General features: G+C 51.5%; 2 protein-coding genes across 4 annotated transcripts in view; both read right to left on the bottom strand.

Moving 5' to 3' along the window:
- GNG7 (G protein subunit gamma 7) overlaps positions 1 to 24,976 on the bottom strand; it is a 129,871-nt gene extending 104,895 nt beyond the window's left edge. Inside the window, exon 1 of the mRNA XM_028713502.2 lies at positions 24,883 to 24,976. The gene's annotated coding sequence lies outside the window, so the exon portion shown is untranslated. The remainder of the gene's footprint in view (positions 1 to 24,882) is intronic.
- Positions 1,670 to 24,987, bottom strand: DIRAS1 (DIRAS family GTPase 1). Of its 3 annotated transcripts, XM_077921785.1 has the most exons (3): positions 24,883 to 24,952; positions 17,103 to 17,238; positions 1,670 to 15,123 (listed from the first exon to the last, which is right to left on the bottom strand). In XM_077921785.1, exon 3 carries the CDS (start codon positions 15,110 to 15,112, stop codon positions 14,516 to 14,518), a length of 597 nt encoding a protein of 198 aa, XP_077777911.1. In that variant the 5' UTR covers positions 15,113 to 15,123; positions 17,103 to 17,238; positions 24,883 to 24,952; the 3' UTR covers positions 1,670 to 14,515. The 3 variants fall into 3 exon arrangements, with proteins under 3 accessions (XP_077777911.1, XP_028569338.1, XP_028569337.1); XM_028713505.2 differs by lacking the exon at positions 17,103 to 17,238 and having other exon boundaries at positions 24,887 to 24,987; XM_028713504.2 differs by lacking the exon at positions 17,103 to 17,238 and having other exon boundaries at positions 24,883 to 24,981.
- Positions 24,988 to 25,752: the final 765 nt, after the last annotated feature.

Genomic DNA, 25,752 nt, shown 5'->3' with positions numbered 1-25,752 from the left:
AACACCCCTCAGAGTCCCGAGCGATGCAGCCTGTTTGGTGCAGGAGATGCTTGCCATGTCCCTCCCTCTCCATCTGGAATCATCGGCATGGGCATGGCTCGCAGCGCAGTGCCCGTGGCTCAGGCAGAATCTCAAGGAGCATTGAATCCCCCTTTGGGAAAAAGAGACGGATGCATCGCTGGTGTCGCCCCCCACCGGGGCAGATCTCCCATGAAACAAATGAAGGTGATGTTTCAATCCCCAGAAGCAACTTCAGTCCGCACTGCTTAAAAATCTGGGTTCTCATAGACGCCAACTGAGTTGCCCAGCTCAAATGCATTAATTTTTTGTTGTATGTATTTCAACAACCCCAAAGTATGAGAGTCCATTACACAAGGGTTGCCAGGGCAGAGTGATCTGTTGTAGGACAGCCCCATTGAAGAAGAGGCCTGGTTGCTGGTTGCGAAGGGGCCCCCATGACCAAGCTTCAGGGCTAACAACAACCCCCCATCGGGCTACGTTTCTGGGTGGCATCCAGCACACAAAAAACATAATGGAATGTCAAACATTAAAAACTTCTCATTATGTAGGTCTTCCATTGCTCCAAGTGCCCTGTTCCACCAACTTTATTTCCCCCACCTTCATCTTCTGTGTCTGGGTCAAGCAGGCAGATCAACCCCCCCTTTTAGGCCCCCACATTGCCCCACACCAAGCATCACTCGGGGCTGCTGCAGTGAGAAGAGAGACGGAGGTGCCCAGTTCTGCCCCCACAGATGACCTCCACCCCTATGCCCTCCAGGGTGGCTTAAGGGGTGGCATGACCCTCAACCCTAGAAATTAAGAAATGCAAGGATTTTGATTACTTGGGGGATGAAGGGAGAAGAGAAGCTGCTGAGGAATTTCTGGGGAGTCTCTGCAAATGGAGGTGGCCAAGTTGGGGCCATTAAGAAACAATAGAGGGCAATTAAAGGCCATTGGCAAGTCCAGAAAACTGTCCTCCCCCCTTGCCCTGAGGTGTGAACAGAGACTGGGGGTTTGCCAGGGTAAGAGAGCTTTTTGGCAAGGTGTTCTGGGAAGGAGGAGGAGGAAGAAAGACGGATCCCCCTTGGGCAGCCCCTCTTGAAATGACCACGCTGTAAGATCTGGACTCTCTCTATGAAGACAGAAGGTGTAAATATTGAAATAAACCATATTTCTTAAAGCTGCAACCGTCTCTGGCGTCTCTCAATTCTCCAAAGGACCACAGACCCTGGGTGAGCACTTGGAACCCCCCGGGATCTTGCAGAGAGTGGGGTAGCACACAACTTTTCTAACACTACTCATTTGTTTTTTTAGTTCTCCGAGTGCGTAAATCTTAAATTTGCATAAGTTACGAGTTACACATATCCTTTTTGAGGCGAGGTGACACAGGACTGCAAATACAGTTGCCCCATAGATTTGTATAATGGCATTTATAATCCTGGCAGTTTTGCTTCCATTTCCTTCTCTGATGATCCAAAGCCTTTTCCATGGCTGCCCATTGCTCCCAGTATGGCTGGGGATGGTGGCAATGGGAGCTGCCGCTGGGTGGAGGGCAGGGAAGTTTGCTCCCCCCCCCCGTCACCCCTGGATAGGATCGGATCCCCTCACCTCCCTGCAGGGTCCCGACTTGACCAAAGAACAACACCAGGCGAGGGGAGCGGGGAAGGAATGGGATACAATAAATCCATTTTTATTCGTTCATTCAAGGAAGACTATTTCTAGGATAAAAGCTACATATTGTACCATCGGTTTTGTTGGATTACATTATTATAATATGGTCGTCTTTTATTTTCCCTTTTTGCTATCTTTTTTCTCTGGAAAAAGCCAGTTATGCACAGTAGCTGATGTTGTCATGCTGCCATCGTCAAGAGGGAACGTGGGGTGAGAGGGATTGTTTTTCAATTTATTTACAATGCAAAGGACTGACTCCGTTCGAAATTTTAAAGAAGCACCATTCATGATCCAAGACAAGACATCCCAGCTGGCAAAGATGGAGAGGAGGCAGTGGGTGAGGGAGATGAGACCCCCTTCGCTGTTCTGGGCCCAGCAGACAAGAGAGCGGATTGTGCAATTCCTGGGCCAGCAAAGAAGATGGGGCAGATTCACACACACACACACAGGGGGTGGGGAGACCAAAGGGAGCCAGAGGAGCACCAGCTTCCAAGCAACGAACACATCCAACTCAAATTAAAATTCACCCCCTTGATGATGGATCCGAGCGACCCACAACCAGGGAGAAAGCGGAGCAGCTGCCCGGACCCCCAAGGCTTGTGCTGGTCCTGAGCGCGCCGCCACTGCCCGAAGGAGCTTCTGAAGGCGGCCTTGTGCAGGTCTATGGCTGGCAGCGGCACAGGGGCAAACAGGCACACGTACAGCGCAGGGACCGGGCACTGCACGCCCTATGCTGGGATCGCGGAATTGTGCTGCTGAGTCGGACCCCTGGTGCTTTTCAAATAACCAATAGAAATTGTGCCAACGCAGCAGAGAAAGTCGCTCCACTGCTTCTGTTTCTGCCAGTGAGGAGAGAAGGAGCTGCCTGGCTACAAGAACCCTTGGCAAATGCAGAAACACCAGTTTTTCCCCCAGGCCCACCCCGGAAAAGCCAGCATCCCTGGGCAGCAGCAAAGACTGCAGGCTTTGACCCAGGGCCATTGGGGGTGAGAACATAAGACCACTGGAAGAGGAGGTCTGACTAGCCTAGTTTCCTCTTCTCACACTGGCCAAATGCTCCTCCGAACCTGGGGATCCAGATAGACTGCCTCTGGACATGGAGGTTCCACGAGGACAGCAGAAGAGCCTGGCTGCCGAATCAGGCCACAGGGGGCCCATGGCCTCACAGGGGCCAAGCAGATGCCTCCAAGCAGGACCTGACAGACTGCGCAGCTTCTCCTTGTGCAGAATCCTCCCTTTACATTTCCAAAATAGGGACTAGAGACTTGGTGGTGGTTGTTTAAAAGAATGGAAACTGACACTGATGGCACTGGGAGAGCGTAAGCCCTGCAGGATCAGGCCAGGTCAACCTGGCAGTCGCCTGTGGCCACAATGGTCACTTTGGGGAAACCTACAAACAGGACCTGAGCACAAGAGCAGCTCTCCCCCCTGCGGTTTCCAGCAACTAGGATTCAGAGGTTTCCTCCTGCTGGGTGTGTGTGTGTGTGTGTGTGTGTGTGTGTGTGAGAGAGAGAGAGAGAGAGAGAGAGAGAGAGAGAGAGGTTACTGAGCTCAGTGGATAAGAGCACGAGACTCTCAATCTCAGGGCCATTGGTTTGAGCCCATGTTGGGCAAGAGATTCCTGCCTTGGACTAGATGACCCTCGGGGTCCCTGTCAGCTCTACAATTCTACAATCAATTAAAATTCACAGGACTAAGATTTTGGTGAGGATATTGTTTAAAAATACAGATATCTTAGACCTATTATTATTATTATTATTATTATTAAGATTTCTATACCACCCTTATCTCAAGGGGGTTCACAGAACAAAATACAGGACAGAAACAAGTAAATAATTAAAAAACGAAACAGAAAAATAATTTATAGATCCCCTGGACACCACAACAAACCCCTTTTGAAAACACCCGTTTCTTACTGCAATTATTTATATAGTTATAGATCTAGGAATGTGTATATTTCAAAATGCACTTTCAAAAAAAGGGACGGAAGGGCCGCTGAAAAGGGGCGGGAGAAGGGCAAACGGGTGCTGTTCCCTAGGCAGGGCAGGAGCCCGCCCAGGCCCAGGAGCCCCCTTCGCCCACAACCCTGGCGCTGCACCCCGCCAACGCCGTTCCTTGAGCTCGTCCTCCCCCGCCCCGCTCCAGGGCACCCCAGAAGGTCATGATAGCAGGTATGGGGGGCAGGCATAGCTATGGTATGAAAACAACAAAAGGACATAAGCGATTACTGAACCACCTGGTAAGAAAATCAATTTATGAGGTATGGGAGAAGTATAAAAATCTATTAGAGCGGAAGACACCATGGTGGCTCTCTCTGTTAGAAGCAATATCTGTTAAAAAATTAAACATGAGAGGTGACTGGGCAATCTAAATAGAGCTGTTAGCAGAAGTGGAAGATCAATTAAAATGGAAAAAGTTTGAAGACATTAGAGAGCTACTAACAGATTGGTTACAGTACCATCAATTAAATGATGTCTTCAAACTGGATAAAAAAAGTTTTGGTACAGAGATGTCAAGGTTTGAAAAAGATTTGTTGGAAAATAATGTGAAATTACTTTCAAAAATGAATAAATTACTTTTAGAAAGGCTCACTGAAGATGAAGACGTTAAATCAATAATGATACACTGGGCAAGAGATTTTGGTTATAATATACAGTTTTTATCGTGGGAAAAGTTATGGAAGGAGGATCTGAAGTTTACAGCCTGCTGCTCGTTGAAAGAAAATTACATGAAAATGATGTACAGAACAGCACTTGCCATTGATCGGCTTCTCAAATATAAACACTTTTCTTACATTCTGGCAGCTTTAAAAGACTTGGAGGTTGTTACCCGACTGTCACCCGTTTGCTGTGAAAGTATGGTCCAGAATGAAGCAGTATCCACTATTTTTACTTTGATACGGAGTTGTAATCGCAGTGTCCCTAGCATGGATGTCATACGTTATTCTGTCCAGGTCCTGCTTAATTTGTCAAAGTATGAAAAGACAACTGAAGCTGTTGATACTTTACTGGACCTACTTCAGATGTACAGAGAGAGAGCTGGCGACAAAGTTTCAGAGAAAGGTGGAAGCATTTTTACCAAGACGTGCTGCCTGCTTGCTCTTCTTTCAAAGGACTCAAGAAGAGCTTCTGAGATCCGAGGCAGCTCACGAGTAGGTACTCGCCTTCAGAGCCTGTTTAAACTCCCAGCACGGAAACATCAAATGGATGCACGAAGAATGCTTGCCAAACAGAAGTTGGCCGCATACAAAAATGGGCATTTCTCTGTCCCAGCAACTCCTCTAAGGACAACAATAGTTTCAAGGCAGAGACCAGAATGGGTTTTAAGGAAAGGTAATATAAAAGAGATTGTTGATCCTCTGCAAGCAATTCAGATGGTATTGGATACACTTGGAATTCCTTATTACTAAAGAATGACTTTTAAAATAATATTTAAAAAAGCATTCTCAGGATCAGCTTTCATATTATGTAGAGTGTCATATAACTCTATATCCAATTTTATCAGTATATAGTTGTGATACCTCAGTTTTATTGCACATTTTTGTATGTCAGCTTGTAATTGGTATTGTCTTTATTAATTACTTGGATATGATTTGTAAGTAACAAACTAAACTATTTATTTTTTTTAAAGGCTGAGATTTTGTATAAATAAAAAAAGGGGGGCTGCTAGGGGCGCATTGGAAGATGGCCAACAATACCATCTCTCCGGCTCACGCGAGGTAATTAAGAGGCTGGTATGGGAGTATGCAGCCTCCCTTGTTGCCCCAAGGGAATGGGGAACACTGCCTTGCCTGCTGTGACCATAAATCACCCCTGGATTCGAAATAAGGGGGTGAGGGCACTAGGCACAAAGCCCTTGTGTGGGTCTGGCTCTCCCGGACGCTGTCTCTGATCGCGCACTGGCTGCAGCAGCTCGAAATAAACAATTAGAAAGAAGCAAATGCACATATTTCAAGTGAAGAACGAGAGTGAAGACTGCTAATTAAAGAGATCTCTGGGATGTGGAGCGACGGGCTGGACTCAACAATAAATCAAGAAGATGATTCATCAAAGGATCGGTATGTCGGAGCGAGACTGAAAAGGGGGGGACTTTTCTTTTTTTGTCTTATGTGAGTACCCAATAACCCTCCCCCCTAAGAAAGAATCATTGCAATTACTGATCACAAGCAGGAGGATTTGCTCCGGTTGGCTGGACTCCTTCCTTTATTCCGCATTGACCCGCGGGCTCTGCCCGACGAGCTGGGTGACTGAGCAGCCTCGCACCTAGATTTTTTTCCCTAACATTGTGATACCTCAGTTTTATTGCACATTTTTGTATGTCAGCTTGTGATTGATATTGTCTTTATTAATTACTTAGATATAATTTGTAAGTAACAAACTAAACTATGGTTTTTTTAAAGGCTGAGATTTTGTATAAATAAATAAAAAAGGGGGCGCTAGGGGCGCATTGGAAGATGGCCAACAATACCATCTCTCCGGCTCACACGAGGTAATTAAGAGGCTGATATGGGAGTATGCAGCCTCCCTTGTTGCCCCAAGGGAATGGGGAACACTGCCTTGCCTGCTGTGGCCATAAATCACCCCTGGATTCGAAAGAAGGGGATGAGGGCACTAGGCACAAAGCCCTTGTGTGGGTCTGGCTCTCCCGGACGCTGTCTCTGATCGCGCACTGGCTGCAGCAGCTCGAAATAAACAATTAGAAAGAAGCAAATGCACATACTTTGAGTGAAGAACGGGAGTAAAGACTGCTAATTAAAGGGATCTCTGGGATGTGGAGCGACAGGCTGGATTCAACAATAAATCAAGAAGAAGATTCATCAAAGGATCGGTATGTCGGAGCGAGACTGAAAAGGGGGGGGGGGACTTTTCTTTTTTTGTCTTATGTGAGTACCCAATAACCCTCCCCCCTAAGAAAGAATCGTTACAATTACTGATCACAAGCAGGAGGATTGGGAACTGTGTGGAAATTGATTACTAATCAAGGACATGGCTTGTGGAAACATCGGGAAAGGAAAGGGAGTTCTTTGTGACGCAGTCATAAAAAGTGTGTGTTATGGCAGGCCTGCCCGCAGGAGGACCGAGGGGGAGGAGGACTATGGCCGTTACTGTATTCCAATACAGTAGAGATCGGCCTGGCAGGGCCCCCTGAGAAAATTGAGGAGAGCGGCAGGCCTGTGGAAACCAGGACAGGCTGTGGGAAACGTTTTGTACGGAGGTGTTGAAATGATGTCTGTCTATTTTCATATGGCTCTTGGATGAGTGTAAAATCCACACAGGATATAACAACGTTTGTTTTCAACCCGGTTGTGGAAACCATCAGAGATCACAAAGAAAGGAATATATGATAACAACAAGAAGATGAGGAAAACAACAAAGAGAAGATTGATTAGAACTGTGAATACTATTTGGACAGAACTATGTATATTAAAGCAGCAGCAAGAGAGATGTTTGGATCCCTTTCAGAACTCGAAGCATGGGTACCCCCAACAAAAAATTTAAAATTTGGCTGTGTAATTTGGAATTAATGTGATTTGGAATTATTGTGATTTGATTGGCCTGTTAATAAAAATTATTTAAAAAATAAAATAAAAATGATGTACCATTGGTATCTGACAACCAGTAAAATTGCGAAAATGTATAGAAGCAGTTCAAGTGTGTGCTAGAAATGTAAAAGGAAAGAGGGTACTTTTTATCATATGTGGTGGTCATGTGGGGTGGTAAAAGCTTTCTGGGAAATGATATACAACGAGCTGAAAAAAGCCAGAGTTTTTGCTAGGTATTATAGGTGCAGAACTACCAAAAGAAAACAAAAGACTGTTTCTGTATGCAACGACGGCAGCAAGGATGCCTGTAGCCCAGAGATGGAAAGAAGGAGATCAGAGAAGAGTGGCAGACCAAGATGATGGAACATGCTGAAATGGCAAGACTGACGGGAAAGATCAGAAATCAGGAAGACCAAGTATTCTTAAAAGACTGGAATAACTTTCTAACATATTTGAGAGACCACTGTAAACAGCTGAAATCATTGGCAGGAACACATTGACGCTTGTAGAGTAACATGAACTTTGGATACCTTGATTATATAATAGATAGATTACAGTAAAAGATACAGGAATAAAATTTAGAAATGGAACCCACGGAGGGAGGGAAGGAGGTTGAAGGTTCGAAAGAACCTCTTTTTTATTTTTGGAATGGTCATGTTTGTTGTGTACAATCTTTATGTAAAACCAATAAAAAACTTATATATAAAAAAGATTTTGGTGAGGGTGGCTCCCCTCAGGGTCTGCACTGGGGAGGGTTTTTGAGGGGACGGCCACGCCTCCCTTGCACCCCATCTGGACTACCGCAACGCATTCCACGTGGGGCTGCCTTTGAAAAGGGCTCAGGAACAAAATCTCCCCAGGCACATTTTAGCTAGGTGACGTTGCTGAGGGCCGATCCCTGTCCAGACCCCTCCAGAAGACGTCTTCAGGATCTCGCTCGCAGGCTTCTTCTCTTAGTCGGGCATAGCTTTGACGGCACAGCATGCATTGCCAGCGCCCAGGGCAAGGCCTCCTTGTGGGGGTCGTGAGGAGGCAACAGGTGGACATGGCTCACTGTGCCCCGTGGCTCCTGCACCTGGCGGAGGTCGCCTGCCAGGGGCCGTGTTGGCCCTCTCAGCTCGGTGGGAGCAGCGGCTGGCGCTCCTTCGAGGGCCTGGGAGAAGGCGGAAGAGGGCAGGCCGAGGGGCCAAGCGCAGCCCTTCCCTGGACATGCAACACATGGGCAGGCACCGGCAGGTGCCAGGCAAGCGGGCAACTCTGCTCTGCTTGCCCCTTGGAACCCCTTGCCCAAGGACACCCGCCAGGAGGGAGGTCCTGGGGAAGTACCAGTATGGGCCAGGAAAAGTCCCGGCTCCGGCTGCCCCGCGGCCTCAGCAAAGGAGCCTGACATGCCTGGGGCCACGGCCCCCTCGCCCCCCACAACACGCCACTGCCTCTGGGACAAAAACACTGCCACACATTTCCTGGGAACCATTTCCAAAGTCTGCACAGAGTTGCAGAACAGAGCCAAAGCCAAGGATCTCCTCCTGACAAGAGTCGCTTTTCAATGACCGCTCCTGATATTTCCTGCTCTCTAGAATAAAGGCCGGCGCGGCACCATCGGAGGAATTCTCAATGCTGTAAAACGCAAAGCTTGTCTGTAGCTACCTAAAGCAACTTCTTTGTACAGGAGGGACTTTGCCCCCAATTTCATCTCATGAACTGCCCAGAGATCTTTGGGATTAATCTAAGAAAGAAAATAAATGAATTATTATTAAGCAGCCAGATTGCTGACTGGGAGGGGACTTCCGGGGAGGCGCCTCCGACAATGGCTGGATTCCTCTGATCGGGAGGAATCAGCTCCGTGGAAATCTGGGTCTGGCAGCCACGGCGAAGGCGGAGACCCGTTAAAAATCATAGGCGGGAGAAGCCTGTGAGCGTGGGATTCGGCGGGCACCTTTTGCGCCTCCCCCACTCGCGGGGAAACCCTGTTTCGCGGATCCGGAGCGACATGGGGTGAGCGGCGCGGTGCCTCGAATCATCTGCTTCTTCCACGGAGTGAAGCCACATAGCTGTTGTCGGAGAGCGCTGACTTTTTCCTGTGGACAATTTGACTCTAAAGTAACTACCCGTGAGTAGAGCTTAATCGGGAAAATTGGATTTTTAAAACGTTTAATTTGGCATCGAAACGGGGAAGGTTCAATACAGGAAGTCCGCCTTCCCCTTTTGTAAACAGTCTGAAGCAATGGAGGCTGCAAGCTGAAGTCTTGGAAAGCTTTTTGTAAAAGACTAAATTTTCATAAGTAAAGAATACAATCCCCCCCTTGGAGGCAGGAGAAGAGGGCGGGGGGAGTTGTGGACTGAGTTTGCCTGCGGAAGAGACCAAGAGAGGTAAAATACCGCCGCTCGGACCCTGGGAATGGGCTGCTAGTAGGTCCGACGTTTGGTGGGACGTTTATTGACAGTGTTTGGATCGTTCATTGCCAGCTAGCACAAGAGAAGATACATTGTTTCTACTGTCTCCAGCAGTGAAAGTAACTGAAAATTGAAACTAGTTTTGGGTTGTTTGAACTGTGCTTATAAGAGGATATTATTTATCAATACAAATAGAAACTGTTTCCCTCTAGTGGAAGTTCTTGAAACTGGCGGCTATATAAGATCTGGGCTGGGAAATTTCCAGCTGCAAGATAAAAATCGTGAGACTGTGAGTCTGACCTTGAATCTATTGAGTGTTATGGCAGATGGGGAAGACGGAATGTCGCCAGAAGAGGCCTTAGCGGTTGTATTAGTGAAAATAAGTGACTCGCTGGAACAGCTTCATAAGAAAATAGATGTGATAAATATGAAAGTGGATGCTCTAAATATGAAAAATGACTTGATGACAGAAAGTTTAAATAACTTGGGACAAAAGGTGAACATCAATACAGAAAGCACCCAGAAATTGATACAAGAATCTAGCCTGATACGGCAAACTGCGGATGAAGTTAAGGAGGAAACCCTTGCTGTTGAAGTTAAAGCAATTCAACTGGAGAGTCTCTCATCCATACAAGGACAACTTGAGGAATACAAGCTGACACCTGTTATGACTGAACTTAAAGAGAAACAGATGAAATTGAGGATCAGAGCCTTACCTGAGGAAAAGAAAAGCTTGATAGAGTTTCAGGAGGAGATAGGACTAACTTTGGTTGAGAAAGAGAAGTACTTGGGGGTTAGTATGATTGCCAGAAATGTGAATCTATTCAAGGGCAACTGTGAAGGACGTTGGCTTGAAGAGAAGGGGGATTTGGATATAGGGTCAAATTGGAAGTTGTTATTGCTGGGCCGAGTTGCTGTGGTGGTGGTGGTGGGGACGAGGGTTGCTGTGATGTTGGGGATGTCGCTTTTGTTTCAAACATTGCAAGCTTTGGATGGGAGGGATTGTCTCAGGAGGTGGCAGAGGGACACCTCTAGATTTGGTTGGCAGGGCAGGAAGCTTCGAGTAAAATTTAAGATATTAACGGATGCTAAAGAAGGAGATGGACTTGCCCTGCCAGACCCCTAAATTTTGTTGTGAACCATCTGCTTTTTGCTGGCTGAGAGAATCGGCAGAATCCGAGACCAGGGAGAAGAGCTGGTGGGAAAAGACTGGAAGTTTAAAGACTACTTATAGAAATATTGCAAAATTAATGAATGTTAGAACAAAGTTGGAATGAAGTTATATGGCTTTAGCAGAAATGTTATAAGGAATTAAGTATAAATAGATTCATAGAGCATTAAAGGGAACAAAATAAGGTTAGAATGTGTTAAGATAATTATAGGATAGGAAACAGAGGAGGATGGAAAGGAATTGCTGAAATAATTAATTGATGTGGAATACAAAAAGGGAGGTGTGAGGAAGTCGTGGAAATAAGCGAACGAAAAGATATGACATGGAAATTGTTTAATGTGTTGTAAATGGTCTTTGTTTTGTTTTATTTGTCTTATGTCTTAGTGTTTCGTAGTGTTTTTGTATTGTGTGTTTTTTGTTTGTTTTGTTTTTTTGTTTTTGCTTTTTTGTTTGTAGTGTTTAAATTCTTGGAAACTCAATAAATATTATTTTTTTTAAAAAAAAGAGATTGCTGACTGGGGCTGGTTAGAGAGAGCAGGCGAGCCCTTGTTGCATCAGATGTCAAGGAAATCAACGGCCACCTGACTTTTAGACAACATCTGAATGCAAGCCTGTATAGGAAGGGTCATAGAATCACATAATTGCAGTTGGAAGGGACCCCAAGGAACATCTAGTCCACCCCCTGCAATGCAGGAATCTGAGCGAAAGAATCCAGGACTGATGGCCCTCCAACCTCTGCTGAAAAACCTCCCAGGAAGGGAGACCGTTCCACTCTTGAATAGCTCTTACTTTCAGAAGTTTAAAATGTTCTGATGTTGGATGTTTTGCTGTGTTGGATGTTTTTAATTTGTTGGAAGTCATCCATAGTGGCAGGGGCAGCCCGGTCAGATTGGTGGCAAAGAAATAATAAATAGTAATAATAATTAGTATTATTAATAGCCCCACCGACCAGCGGTCAGTTTCCAGGCCCAACTCTGATTATGCCTTCTTCTAAAGCCCTACAGAGCAGAGGTCCATGCTGTCTAGACAGCCATATTTGCCCCAAACAAAGCTGCCCAGGTTTTGAGATCTTCTCTCCTGCCACCCTCCTAGGATCGCTTGTTGGGGAAGCAGGACAGGGCTTTCTCGGTGGTGGCTCCTTCTAAGCAACAGCAGTGGATTGGGGGGCTTTTAAATGTTCAGCAGCGCCCCACGACACCAGCACCTGGCTCCTTCCTGCCTTTCCTTGCATGCAGGGCCGTTGACTCGCACTCCCCTCAATCTGCCCCTGCAGGCAACTTTGGAACTCCCTGCCTAGGGAAAGCAGCCTAGCTCCCTCCTTGCTTCTCCTTTGCAGCTGTGGACATCCTTGTTCCTAGAGGCCTTGGGGAAAGAGATTTCAAATGGGCCAGTGCAGTTTTTACTGCTTGTATTTTTTCCCTGCTGCTCTAATTCCATCAAAGCTTCAATTACTCCTTATCAGTTATATTTTGTGTGTTTCTGGATTTTATCTGCACTGTTTTAACTGGCATCAGCCGCCTTGATTCCCAATTTGGGGTGGGTGAGGTGGGATACTATTAATGATTATTATAATCATCATCATCATCATCATCTAATAATAATAATAACCCAGCTGCAGATCAGACTTCTCCCATAGCGCCTCCTCCTGGGGGAGACACAGCCATACTGACAGGCGCTGAAGTTAAAAAGAAAAAAACACTGAGAGGCAGTGATTGTGCAATGGTTAGAGCACCAGACTGGGACCTGGGAGAGACTAGGGTTCAAATTACAGTAAATAATCTATGGCCTTTTAAAGCTTGGGGAAGGGGCTGTTATTGCCTGATTATTTGATTACTATGCTGTCTGCTATTGGACTTTTTATTACATTTTTATTATTGGTGCTCTGCAATGTGCGTTTAATGTTGGAGAGTGCCCCGGGATCTTTTGATAAAGGGCAGTCCATAAACTGAATAAATGAAAATAAATAAAACAGATCCCTTTCACTCGGCCAGGAAGCTTGCTGGGTGACCTTGGGGGACACTCGCTGCCTCTTAGCCTAGCCCACCTTGCAGGGTCACTGCGGGGATTGGAATCGCAGAATTGCCAAGTCAGAAGGGACTCCCAGGGGTCATCTAGCCCAACCCCCTGCAAGCTCCTTGGAGAGAGAGAAAAGGTGCAAGAAAATGAACGGGCAAGGAAGCGCCTGGCGAGAACCAGGTTTGGGGAGTCCAGCTTAAGGCCGGGCTGGCGCCTCCACTGCCCCTTCTCAAACCCAACCCCAGCCCCCTCTCCCTTCCTCACTCCCCTCCGTACTCACCTCACTGGCAGAAATGTTCTGTTGTGCCTTATGGTTTTATGCAGCTTTTAAAAATCAAGCCCATTCCCCCCCCTCGCCCACCCTGAAAATAAAAAATAAATGACATGTTCAAAAGTTCACGGGGATGTTTGCCACGTTCAGTGTTTGGCATGTTGAGAAGGGCGCTTCGTTGGGGAAGGGGGAGCTGCTCTGTGTGCCCCCAGAAACGTCAGTTTCTCCTCTGTGGCCTTGCTGGGCGCCGGTTGGCCAGGCCTCTGGGCTGCAGGAGAGGCCAGAAGGCGCCCCTTGCCTTGACGCTCCCCCTGCGCCTCCACAAGCCCACAAAGGAGACCCGCGATGTCCCTGTGAGGAGGGCCCTGGAGCAGCAGTCATCTCCACCGGGGGTTTCCTTCGAAGCAGGTAGGGCAGGGAAACCCAGCGGCATGGCAGTCCCCTGGCTGCCCCCAACATCTTCGCAGGCCAAAGTCTGGAGGGTGAGCGGGGGGGGGGGCAATAAATGCGGGATGGGGAGGTCACAGAAGATCCTCTTTTCTTCGCCCCCCTCCAGAGTCCAGCAAGGAGATTCGGGACTCAAAATGGGTGAGTCTGGGGGGCAACCTCCTTGGTCCTGCTGGCCCCCCAGTTTGCTGCAGCAGCCCCGCCTTGGTTGCAAAAGCCCTCCCGAGTGGCAGCACCAAGGGACCCCCACCCCGAAAAGTCCTTGTGTTCAAGGGGAACAAGTGGGAGGTGGGGCGGGGAAGCGGAGCGAGTCTCGTCTCCCACTTGTGGGGAGCCAGTGGGTTGGAGGGGCAGCTCCCGTAGCTGCTAAGGTGTCCTGCAGTTCCCAGTGCCTTGTCGAGAGGCAGTGCGGCGCCCATAGTGCTGACAGGACATAGCACAGTTCCCATGGTGCTGTCGAGAGGCCCCCGGTGCCCGCTGCGTTGCCGGGACGTCGTACAGCTCCCCAAGCCCTGCTGAGATGCAGTGCCACGTCCGCAGGGCTGCTAAGATGTAGGACGGCTCCCCCTGCGCTGCTGAGAGGCCCTACAGCGCCCATAGCGCCACGAGGAGGCAGCACAGTTCTATATTGTTGCCAAGATGTTGTACAGCTCCCATAGCCCTGCAGAGAGGCAGTGCAGCGCCCACAGCGCAGCTCAGACGTAGCAGATTGTGCTGTTAAGAGGCTCTACAGCGCCCACAGCACCACTAGGATGCAGCGCAGCTCCCATAGCACTGCCGGGATGTAGCACAGTCCCCATGGTGCTAGGAAGAGGTGGTGCAGTGCCCATAGTGCTGCTGGGATATAGTCCAGCTCCCCAAGCGCCACCGAGACGCAGAGCAGCACCTGGACGCGGCACAGGTCCCATAGCACCGCCAGGACGCCGCCAAGGAGGAGGAGCAGGGAAGGCGGAGCCAAGCGGAGGGGCGGGTGGGGTGGGGCTTGTGGGTGGGCGTGGCCTCCTCACATCAGGCTGCACTTGCCCTTGATTTTGTCTGTCCTCTTCTGCTTGGAGGAGCGCTTGCCGTCGATGTTGAGACTCATGTTGCGCTTCTTCTCCAGGTTGAGCAGCTCCTGGAAGAGCTCCTTGACATTGTAGTTCATCTTGGCAGAGGTCTCCATGAAGGCGCACTTCCACTCCTTGGCGGTGGCCTCTCCCTCCTGTGTGGGCACCTCGCGCTGCGTCTCGTCGCACTTGTTGCCCACCAGCATGATGGGGATGCTCTCCACGCTGCCCTTGATGTGCACGATCTGCTGGTAGATGGGGCGCAGCTCCTCCAGCGACTGGCGCGACGTGATGGAGAAGACCAGCACAAAGGCGTGGCCCTTGGAGATGGAGAGGCGCTGCATGGCCGGGAACTGGTGGCTGCCCGTCGTGTCGGTGATCTGCAGCGTGCACACGCTCTTGTCGCAGCTGATCACCTGCCGGTACGTGTCCTCAATGGTGGGGATGTACGTGTCGCGAAAGGTGCCCTTCACGAAGCGCAGCACCAGAGAGCTCTTGCCCACGCCCCCCGCACCAAACACCACCACCCGGTAGTCGTTACTCTGCTCGGGCATCTTGGCAGCACCTGCGCCAGGAGAGAGGAGGAGGGCAGGCAAGGTCAGCTTATTTAATGGGGTAAATAAGGCTCAGGATATGCTCCCCCCGCAACCCCAGCAAAGATTCAAGGCAGGTCAAAGTGAAAGAGCCCCCTCCTCTTCCAAATTCATTGGGCAAATTCACAGCCACCGGCCCCCCCCCCCATCTAAGTCCAATGCATCACATTTCTGCATTTCAAGTGTGTAATCTTCTAATAGGTGCATTTTGGGGTAAGCATTCCCCCGAACAGAATACTGCAATTTCTCACGGGTAGCTGCATGGAGTCAGGGGTTTGGCCAGGACGGATCCTGCCCTACGGAGCAGACCTCTCCTGCTGGCACCATTGCAGGGGGGCGGGGAGAGAAAGAGCCAGCAGCTTGTCTGCCAGAAAAAACCCCAACCTCCCCACAAAAGCCCCACTGACTAATCTCTGGGAGGCGTTTGCAAAAAGAGGGGGGACTTGCCTTCTTGGCAGCTGCTCCTCTTGAAATGGGGAAGAGGAAAAGGCAGGAAGCAGACACAGAGACTGCATTTCCCATTCATTGTTCGCCCATTGTTTCCCCATTCATTCCTGCCCCCCCCCATTTTTTTCTGCCCCCCACCCAAAACTGGGTCGTTCTCTGGGGTTGACAATGGAGGAGAAGGTGGGGAAGAGTGGAGGGTGGTTCATCATTCCGAGGGAGAAAACCCGCAGTGCAGAATTGGGGGGGGGGGCAGATAGAGAGAGGTGGCTTCTGCCCTCTGGAGGCACAAGAAGCCCTGATGGGTGTGGGGGGGTGTGTCCCGACCCTGGGAGACACAGTGGGCAGGGGAACTCACCGCCACAGGAGGAGGCAGGGAGTGTCAGAAAAAGTCTCTTCCTGAATCATGGAGTTGGAAGGAAGCCTGCGGGTCATCTAGCCCAACCCCCTGCAATGCAGGAATATGCAGCTGTAGAATGCCACAGGTCCCAGCCTTGGTATGAGGATGTCAGCTGGATTGGGCTATAGAGGCCAAATGCCCCCTGAGAGCCTCGAAGTTGAGATAGACTGCCTCTGGACCTTGGGGCTCTCCCAAGGGAGCCCGCCTAGCCTCTCGCAGGGACTTGAGGGCGGCAGTACTTCTCTCCCCACTTGCAGCTGCCAGCGACCGGCTTTTGGGGATAGACTGCCGCTGGGCATGGAGGCTCTGCTGCCACAGCACATCTCTGCAGGGGAGGGTCCGTCACCCGCACCGGGCCAAAGGGACCAGCCCCCTCTTCTCATAGCGGCCCAGCATGGGAAACCCAAAAGCAGGATCCGGGTACGAGAGCCATATCCTGCCTCCGACGGCAGAGGGCAGAGCATAGCAGCTGCCAAAAGCCTTGTCCTCTCTAGTTCCGGTCAAGGAAATGGGTGGATGGTGGAGAAAAGAAGGGGAAATGTAAAGGGGAAATGGATTCTCAAACGTTCAGTGGGATTGTAAAAAAGCAGCTGGCAGAGACTCTTTAGGAAGGATAGGCTGTTTTGCAAAGGGAGTCAAATGCCAGAAACACATCTCCCTGCCCAGGCACTGGCGGGTTTAGTAATAGTAATAATAATAATAATAATAATAATAATAATAATAATAATAATGAGGAGGAGGAGGAGGAGGAGGAGGAGGAGGGATGTGGGTGGCACTGTGGGTTAAACCACAGAGCCTAGGACTTGCCGATCAGAAGGTCGGTGGTTCAAATCCCTGTGACGGGATGAGCTCCCGTTGCTCGGTCCCTGCTCCTGCCAACCTAGCAGTTCGAAAGCACGTCAAAGTGCAAGTAGATAAATAGGTACCACTCCGGCGGGAAGGTAAACAGTGTTTCCGTGCACTGCTCTGGTTCGCCAGAAGCGGCTTAGTCATTCTGGCCACATGACCCGGAAGCTGTACACTGGCTCCCTTGGTCAGTAAAGCGAGATGAGCGCCGCAACCCCAGAGTCGGCCACGACTGGACCTAATGGTCAGGGGTCCCTTTACCTTATTCTTCAAGGGGTGGACGTGGGTGGCACTGTGGTCTAAACCACAGAGTCTAGGGCTTGCTGATTGGAAGGTCGGCGGTTCAAATCCCCGTGACGGGTTGAGCTCCCGTTGCTCGGTCCCTGCTCCTGCCAACCTAGCAATTCAAAAGCACATCAAAGTGCAAGTAGATAAATAGGTACCGCTCTGGTGGGAAGGTAAACGGTGTTTCCGTGCGCTGCTCTGGTTCGCCAGAAGTGGCTTAGTCATGCTGGCCACATGAGCCAGAAGCTGGACGCCGGCTCCCTCGGCCAATAAAGCGAGATGAGCGCCGCAACCCCAGAGTTGGCCACGACTGGACCTAATGGTCAGGGGTCCCTTTACCCCAATAATAATAATAATAATAATAATAATAATGTTGCTGTTATCATGACCATTATTATGCGTATACCACCCGTCATCCACAGATCTCTGGGAGGGTCACAATGGATAGCTCAGTCCGTAGAGCATGAGACTCTTCATCACAGGGTTGTGGGTTCAAGTCCCATGTTGGGCAAATGATTACTGCACTGCAGGGGGTTGAACTAGATGACCCTGGGGATCCCTTCAAACGCTACGATTCTATAAAAACCTGGCGCAAGCAGCTCCCAACCAGCACTCCTGTCTCCCACGCCTGCACGGCTATTGTAGGGGCACGGGTGCAAAACCCGTCTAGGCTAACCAGTGCCCTCCACCAGCCTGGATAGTTCAGTTGATTACAGCATGGTGCTGATAATGCCAAGGTTGCGGGTTTGATCCCCATATGAGGCAGCTGCATATTCCTGCCTTGGACTGGATGACCCTCAACATCATTCTTGCCCTACCCTTCCCACTAGGCCACACTCTCTCCTTTTTCTCCTCTGGTGCTTCAAGCAGAGGCTTGGGTTCGATTCCTGGTGTGAGTGCTCCTCCTCCAAAACAGTTCCCAGGTGGTGTCTCCAGGTGGGGGACGTCTCCTTGAGCCTGAAACCCCGAGAGCTGCTGCTGGCCTGTGTGGGCATCACTGGGCTTCCTGGACCAAGAGCCTGCCTGTGCCAAAGGCAAGCTGTCCTCTCCCGCTCTCAAAATCTGGGCTGCTTTCTCTCCCCATGCCCAGCTGAGCCCTCGGACACCGGATGCCAGCTGTCCTTGGTTGCAGGATCAGGCCTTGGCGGAGGCCAAGCGCAGACTCAGCTTGGCTGCCCCAGGTGGACATCCCATAATAGGATCAGCATACCGTGCTATTTCTGGACAGAGCTGCCGGGCGGCCATATGGCACCCTGGACACACCAGCAAGAGCAATTGAGCAGAGCTGGTCTTTTGCAATCCTGGTGCCTGAGTGGCTTGCCGCTGTTTGGGGGACCTCTGGGAATTGGGGGCTCAGCTACCCCGCCCCAACCCCCCCTAACTCAAAGCGCCCCCCCTCTTGTCTGCGGCTGAATGCCAGGTTGGCTTGGACTAAGACCCCCTCGTTCCTGATCTGACTGTGGCCCATCTGGCCTGGGCATTGGTCTCACCCCACTGTGCCCACCTGGGTCTTGTGTGCAGCATCTGGCAAGACCTGGGGGTCAGGGAGGGGAATTGGCCATAGCCTAGAGGAATTCTCTCCATGTGTGAGAGTGTCCAGTTTGGGGGAGATCTAGAGGGGGTGTTCCTGGGGCTGGACAGATTTGGGATTGTGCTGCTTTACCGCCCGCCAGTCTCCCTGTCTGAGCTGGCAGAGTCTTGGAGGGGGGTGTGGAGGACCCCAAACTTGACCATCCATGCTGAGGCAACCAGCTCTGGGGGGCTCAGGACTCTGTGGCTGCCATGGGGCTGTGACAACATGTCCCGAGCCCAACACATGTGTCAGGCCACACGCTGCTCCTTGCTCTCTTGACTAGACAGGGTGATCTGAAAATGGAGGGTGTTCGTGCCAGTCCCTCGTCATGGCCAGATCACTTCGTGGAATCATAGAATCATAGAACCATAAAGGTGGAAGGGACCCCTGAGGGTCATCCAGCCGAACCCCCTGCAATGCAGGAAACTCAGCTAAAGCCTCCAGGACAGATGGCCATCCAATCTCTGCTTAAAAACCTCCAAGGAAGGAGAGTCCACCACCTCCTTTCCATGGTAGAAAAGCTCCTCCTAAGAGAGAGTTCGTCCCGATGTTGAGTCAGAATCTCCCTTCCTGTAATGTGAAGCTATGGGTTCGAGTCCTACCTTCCAGAGCGGGGGGGGGGGGAAAGCTTGCTCCTGAGATACTTGCAGATGGTTTTCCTGTGAGATTTAGGCTGTCAGCACCTTTCCCCCTCCACAGAGGCAGGGGACCTATTAGGAAGTCCGCCCTCGGAGGCTGATGGATCCAGTGGGATTCCAAACAGCTCGGGGGGGGGGCATTTCCGGCTGATATGGCTGGTGCTCCTTTCGAAGCCCTGGCCGACCTCTGGAACACCTGAGTGGCTCAGGCTATTGACACGATCGCCCCTGAGCGCCCTCTCCTACTTTGTGGAGCCCGTTTGGTCCCCTTAGGGCAAGGAAACAAGCTGGGAGACGGCTTGAACGCAAGGGGAGGAAAGATGCGAATGAATACCACCGAACACTGGGAAGGGCTCCTTACTGAGCCTACCTAGTAGCAGTGAAGGCAGCAAAGAAGGCCGACTTTGCTGCTCTCATGGCATCCTCATCATGTCGTCTGGGAGAGCTCTTCCGGGTTGTACGGGGCCTTTTACAGGCTGGCCCAAAGGAGGTGTCAGAGCCAGTGGCAACTCGCGGTGACTTGGTTGCAAAGCATTTTGAGGATAAAATTGCTTGCCTCCACCAAGACCTTGACTGCTGTTATAGCAGATGAATCTCATGGGGGTCCAGAGCACAGTCTAGGCCTGTTGTGTTGCACGAGTTTCAGTTTGTAAGGCCTGAGGAGCTTGGATCAGTCAGGGCGACCACATGCGCTCTGGCCCCTGGCCCCTCTGGGCTGACAGAAACCAGTAGGGAGGGAACAGCTGGCTGGGCCAGGGAGGTGATCAAGGTCTCTTTAGGAGAGGGGATGGTCCCTGCCTGCTTGAAGGAGGCCGTGGTAAAACCACTTCTTAAGAAACCATCCCTGGATTCAGAAAACCTAACTAACTACCAGTCAGTTGCTCATCTCCCTTTCTTGGGCAAGGTTCTAGAGCAGGTGATCACAGACCAGATCCATGCACTCTTGGAGGAAACTGATTTTCTGGATCCATTTCCATTGGGGCTTAGGCCAGTTTTGGCACAGAAACTGCTTTGGTCACCCTAAAGGTTAAGGACCCCTGACAGTTAAATCCAGTCACAAATGACTCTGGGATTGCGGCGCTCATCTTGCTTTACTGGACGAGGGAGTCGACGTTTGTCCGCAGACAGTTTTTCCGGGTCATGTGACCAGCAGGACTAAGCTGCTTCTGGTGAAACCACAGCAGTGAACGGAAACACTGTTTACCTTCCCGCCGGAGTGGTACCTATTTATCTACTTGCACTTTGATGTGCTTTCGAACTGCTAGGTTGGCAGCAGCAGGGACCAAGCAATGGGAGCTCATCCCGCCGCAGGGATTCGAACCGCCGACCTTCGGAGCAGCAAGTCCTAGGCTCTGTGGTTTAGACCACAGTTTCACCCTGCATGATGACATTTCTCAGGAGACAGACGGGGAAATGTGTCCCTCTCAATTCTCCTCAACCTCTCAGAAGCTTTCGATTCCATCAACCAGGGTCTCCTTCTAGGATGGCTGTCCGAGTCTGGGGTGGGTGGGACTCCTCTGTGGTGGTTCCAGTCCTACTTGGGTGTTACTTGGGAAATGCTTTTCAGCTCTGTGGAACCTTCAATATGGGGTTTCACAGGGCTCAATCCTACCCCCCACGTTGTTTAACATCTACATGAAACTGCTGGGTGGGGTTATCTGGAGGTTTGGAGTATGTTGTCAGCAGGATGCTGAGGACACTCAGCTCTGTTTCCCCTCTACATCTGCAGGTGAGGCAATGGAAGTGCTGGACCAGTGTCTTGCCTCACAGACTGGATGAGAGCCAACAAACTGAAGCTCAATCCAGATAAGATGGAGGCGCTGTTAGTGTGGGGTTCCCTAGACCAGATGGGCAGGAGATTGCCTGCTCTGGATGGGGTTACACTTCCTCTGAAGGAGCAGGTTTGTAGCTTGGGGGTCCTCCTAGATCCTTTGCTGTCACTCGAGGCTCAGGTGGCCTCAGTGGCCCACAGTGCCTTCCATCAGCTTCGGCTGGTGGCCCAGGTACACCCCTCTCTGGACAGAGAGAGCCTGCTGTTGTCTATGCTCTGGCAACCTCAAGGTTAGACTACTGCAGTGCATTATACGTAGGGCTTCCTCTGAAGACGGTTCAGAAACTTCAGCTGGAGCAGAATTCAGCAGCCAGGTTGCTGACTGGAGCAAGATGGTTTGAGCATCTTACACCGATCCTGGTCTGACTGCACTGGCTGCAAATTAGTTTCCAGGCCCAGTTCAAAGTGTTGGTTTTGACCTATAAAGCCTTAAATGACTCAGGATCTCAATACCTCAAGGGTGCTTTAGCTCAGATTCCTGCATTGCACGGGGTTAGACTAGATGATCCTTGGGATCCCTTTCAACTCTACAATTCTATGATTCTATGGCTGCTTCTCTCCATATCAACCGACTGGGACCCTAAGATCATCCTCTCAGGCCCTTCTTCATGAGCCTCCTTCCACAAGAGGTCCAGAGAACGGGACCTTTTCTGCAGTGGCTCCCCGTTTGTGGGACACTCTCCCCAGCGAGGCTCAATTGGCATCTTCATTATAGATCTTTAGGCACTAGACAAAAACATTCCTCTTCTTCCAGGCCTTTGGCTGATTGACATCCAATGCCTTTTTAAATGTGTTGTGGGAGGGGGGATTATTGGTTCATTTTCGTTTTATTATGTATTTTGTGTTCTCATTTTGCATTTTTATGTTGTGAACCCCCCCCCCCCCCGTGATCTTCAGATGAAGCATGGCATGCAAACTTCATAAATAATAATAATCTGTGCTATTTTTTGTAGAAAAGCTGGTGCTGGAACTCTCCATGAATGCCTCCCTCTGAGCCTGGCAATGGCGCCCCCCTGAAAGTTCCAGCTGGAAAAAGCCGCCACCACCATCATCACAGCAGCCTCATTTTCCACCATGAATTTGCCCAATCCTGTGGGAAGGAGTTCCACAGATTAACTCTGTTCTGTGTCAAGATGGACTTCCTCTTATGTGTCCTTGAGGGGGACTCAAATGCACAACAGCCCTGAGAGGTGGGCACTCTCAGTGCATGAATGTGTGAGTCCAGTGACTTCCCTGCAGTGATATCACCACAGTCCAGCAAGGCAGCCAGATTGAATTTGGGAAGAGGGGGAGCCAGGGGTCTTGGGCTGAACCCCTTCCCTATCTGCCTGGAACACGGCCCAGAAATTTTGGCTGGGTAGCAACAGCTCTGAAAATCAGAATCGCAGAGTTAGAAGGGACCACCAGGGGTCATCCAGCCCAACCCCTTGCAACGCAGAGATCGCATTGCACCTGTCTGGCAGATGAATGAGCGTCTGCCACCTTCCAAAGAAATCCGTTGCAGAGTTTCAGGCTGACAGCCTCTTAGAGGGTGCAGGGAACGTCTGCCTGCGGAGCATCTGCTCTGCAACTAAGCAGAGGACCTTCCTGTAAAAATCAGCAATATTCTAGTCCTCTTCGTCCTGCCTAAGGGATGTAGGCAGTGACCAGGGCAGGCTAAGTGGCGTCTGGCTCAGCATTGCCCCAAAAGCTGTGCAGAGTCAGGATCCGAGTGGCGGATCCTGTCCCTTCCTCTACAGGAGGCTCCCGCAAGCAAGGGCTGGTCTACAGGTCCTCTGAGGGGCCCGGCACCAACTGCGCCCTCCAGGAGTGAGCTGGAATGAAGGTCCCAGAGTTAGTTCTGCAAGCCTTTCCGCCTCTGCTCACTAACTCTTGAGGGGTCCAGCAAGATGATGATGATGATGATGATGATACCACCTCATCCATTTGGCTAGCTTACCCAGCCACTCTTGGCATGCACTTTCCCACTGCACAAAAGGGGTGCTGAGATTTGCAGGCACCTCAGCAGCAGCAGCAGCAGCAGCGGATTGCACTGCAACGCAAGCAGAGGCACTGCAATGTTTCGGGCCAGATCTTGGACCCCGTTCAGCAGCAATTAATTACGGAGCAGGAGTTTCGCTCTCGGGTCTCGGGCGAGGGAGAGCTTTTGCGCTCTCAGAAGCCCCAGAGCTGCGAGAGAGGGAGGCCAGCCAAGGGATCGGCCTCCTGGAAGGGGAAAGGGGGTCTTCAGGCGCTCATTAACGCTCTCCCAACCCCCAAGTGGGGACTTGTTGATAACATTCAGTTCAGTCGCCGTCCCCCTCCCCTCCCCCGGATTAAAAAATCAAGAGTGATTTAAATGCTTCTTGCAGATCCGAAGGAGGACTTCTTCGCACGTGCTGTGGAACTCACTGCCACAAGATTTCATGACAGCCACCAGCTTGAGCAGCTGTGAAAGGGGATCAGGAAAAGTAATGCAGGAGAGGCAGTGGGGGGGGGGGTTAGAGCTATCAAGGGCTGTCAGTCACAAACTGGTATTGGAGGGTGTGGGAGGGAGAGGGCCATGGGGGGATCTCTAGGGGAGGGGCCTGTGGCGAAGAGGAGGCTGACCCAGCCCAGGGTGCCCTTCTTTGAACAGAACCAGCCAAGTTCACGGAGGAGAGAAAGGCTGTCTGTGGAGGCCCAGAAGCAGTCTGCCTCCAAGTCCCAGTTGGGACAGCATGTGGGAGGGGGGAGAGGCCTGCCGCCCCCCTGCCCTCCTGCTCCTATGTGCCTGTCAGGTGACCCTGAGCCAGTCAGAGCAGGGGCTGGGCTTGGTTTCCTTCCCAAATCATGAGGACCAGCATCTTACCTGATCTTTAGGAAGAGGTTCCTCAGCAGCACCTCTCTGTCAGAAAACCCACACAGCCGCTGCTGCCAGTCCGTGCTGGGACACTTGGCAATAAGGCAGCAGCTGCCTTTGTGGCCTCAGATAGCCCCTCTCCTGGCCCTGGCGGGGGCTGCTGTTTGTATCTCCAAGGGTCACCCCATGTCCTTCTCTTGCCCACTCGAAAGATGGAGGCACCCCAAGGGGAGAAGCCACACAACCAACACTGGCCGGCAGCCTCCAGGTCCAGGGCGGTTCGGGGGGGGCGGAGAGGGGGAGAGCTGTTGAGCCAGATGCGGCCAGGTCTCTCCAAAGAGAACCTCCATGAGCAGGAGCAGCAGCAGCATCTCACTGGGGGAAGAGGGAGCTGCTGCAGCTTCCGCCCCCTTTGCCCCCCACCCTGGGGGCAGCCGGCTGTTCCTCCTCAGTGGCAGGCAGCTGGGCTATGGGGTGCGGCGTCTTGTGTTTGGGGGTCCCCCCTTTCTGCAGTGCGCGGAGGGGACCCTTTCCTGCTGCCCCCAAATGGGAGATGTTGCGGCTGCTTCTGCTCCCCCCCAAAGAGTCCCCCGAATGAGGACATTCAATGGGGGGCAATGCAGGTGCCCGAGCCCCCTCCCCACCCTTTTCCTCCAACAGCGCCCCCCCCCCGTTGGCTTGCCTGCATCACTCGCGTCATCCCTCGCAGCCCCCCCAAAATGCATCCGGGGCGCGCAGGGGAGAATATTTTTACGCATCCCCGGGGAGGGGGTCGCTTGCATGCAGATGGGCGGGCGGCTGCGGAGAGGGCGACCCCAGAGGAACCCCCGACCTCCCCCAAATAAAGCCACCCCCAGGCCCCAGCCCAGGCCCCCGCTTTGCATCCCCCTTACCTGCCTGGCGGGGCTCAGCCTGGACCGGAGCAGCAGCAGCAGCAGCAGCAGCGCGGCCGCCCAGCAGCCATCCGGAGACGCCGCGGAGGAGGAGGAGGAGGAGGCGCGTCACGTGTGAACGTCGCCGATATGGGGCGGGAGGGGAGAAGGGGAGGGCCTCGCCTCACGCCCCGCCCCGCGCAGGGCCCCCACCTCGGGGCTTCCATCTCTTCCATCTGTCATGGCTAGTTAGCTCATTAGCTAATTGCGTTTCTCTCCCGCCGCATTGGACTCCGAAGGGGTATCCCTGCAACGACAGCCCTGCGAGGTAGGACAAGTGTGCCAACTTGAATAAAATACTGGGCAGGACCAGGTATGCCCCACCCTGCATAATCGATCACAAGACACTCCATCTGAATGTCAGTTATTTTATTGGGGGGACCAAAGGGACCTCGACCCCCAGGAATTGGCTCCTACGCCCAGGCTGAGAGGCAGCAGCTGGCTCCCAGCGCCACCCCCTCCGGTCCCCCATCTCCAGCACTAACCACTACACCACACTGCCTCTCAACCCCACTTTCGTGCAAAGTGTGGCAACTGTGGCTTAGGAGAGGCTTTCAGGGCTGCCTTCGGCTTCCCGTCTGGGCCATGCGCAAACTCTGCCCCATTGCTTGGCTCTTCTTCCCCACAACAGAGCTGCCAGGTGGGCCAGGGTGAGAGGCAGCAACCCGCACCCATGGTCGCAGCCAGGGAGTGTCGGGGCCGAGGAGATGCAGACCCATCCCACCCTTTCCCTCGAATCATAGCATTGTAGAGTTGGAAGGGACCCCCAAAGGTCATCGAGTCCAGGCCCTGCAAGGCAGGATGTTGCTGGACTAAAACTCCCATCCTTCC

This window comes from Podarcis muralis, chromosome 18, assembly GCF_964188315.1.
Source record: "Podarcis muralis chromosome 18, rPodMur119.hap1.1, whole genome shotgun sequence".
Classification (NCBI taxonomy): Eukaryota; Metazoa; Chordata; class Lepidosauria; order Squamata; family Lacertidae; genus Podarcis; species Podarcis muralis.
The sequence above is the reverse complement of the archived record's forward strand: the minus strand, read 5'-3'. Positions and strand labels throughout refer to the sequence as shown.

Bases quoted from the DNA above. Each gene is read 5' to 3' on its own strand.
- DIRAS1 (XM_028713505.2), bottom strand. From the start codon at position 15,112: ATGCCCGAGCAGAGTAACGACTACCGGGTGGTGGTGTTTGGTGCGGGG.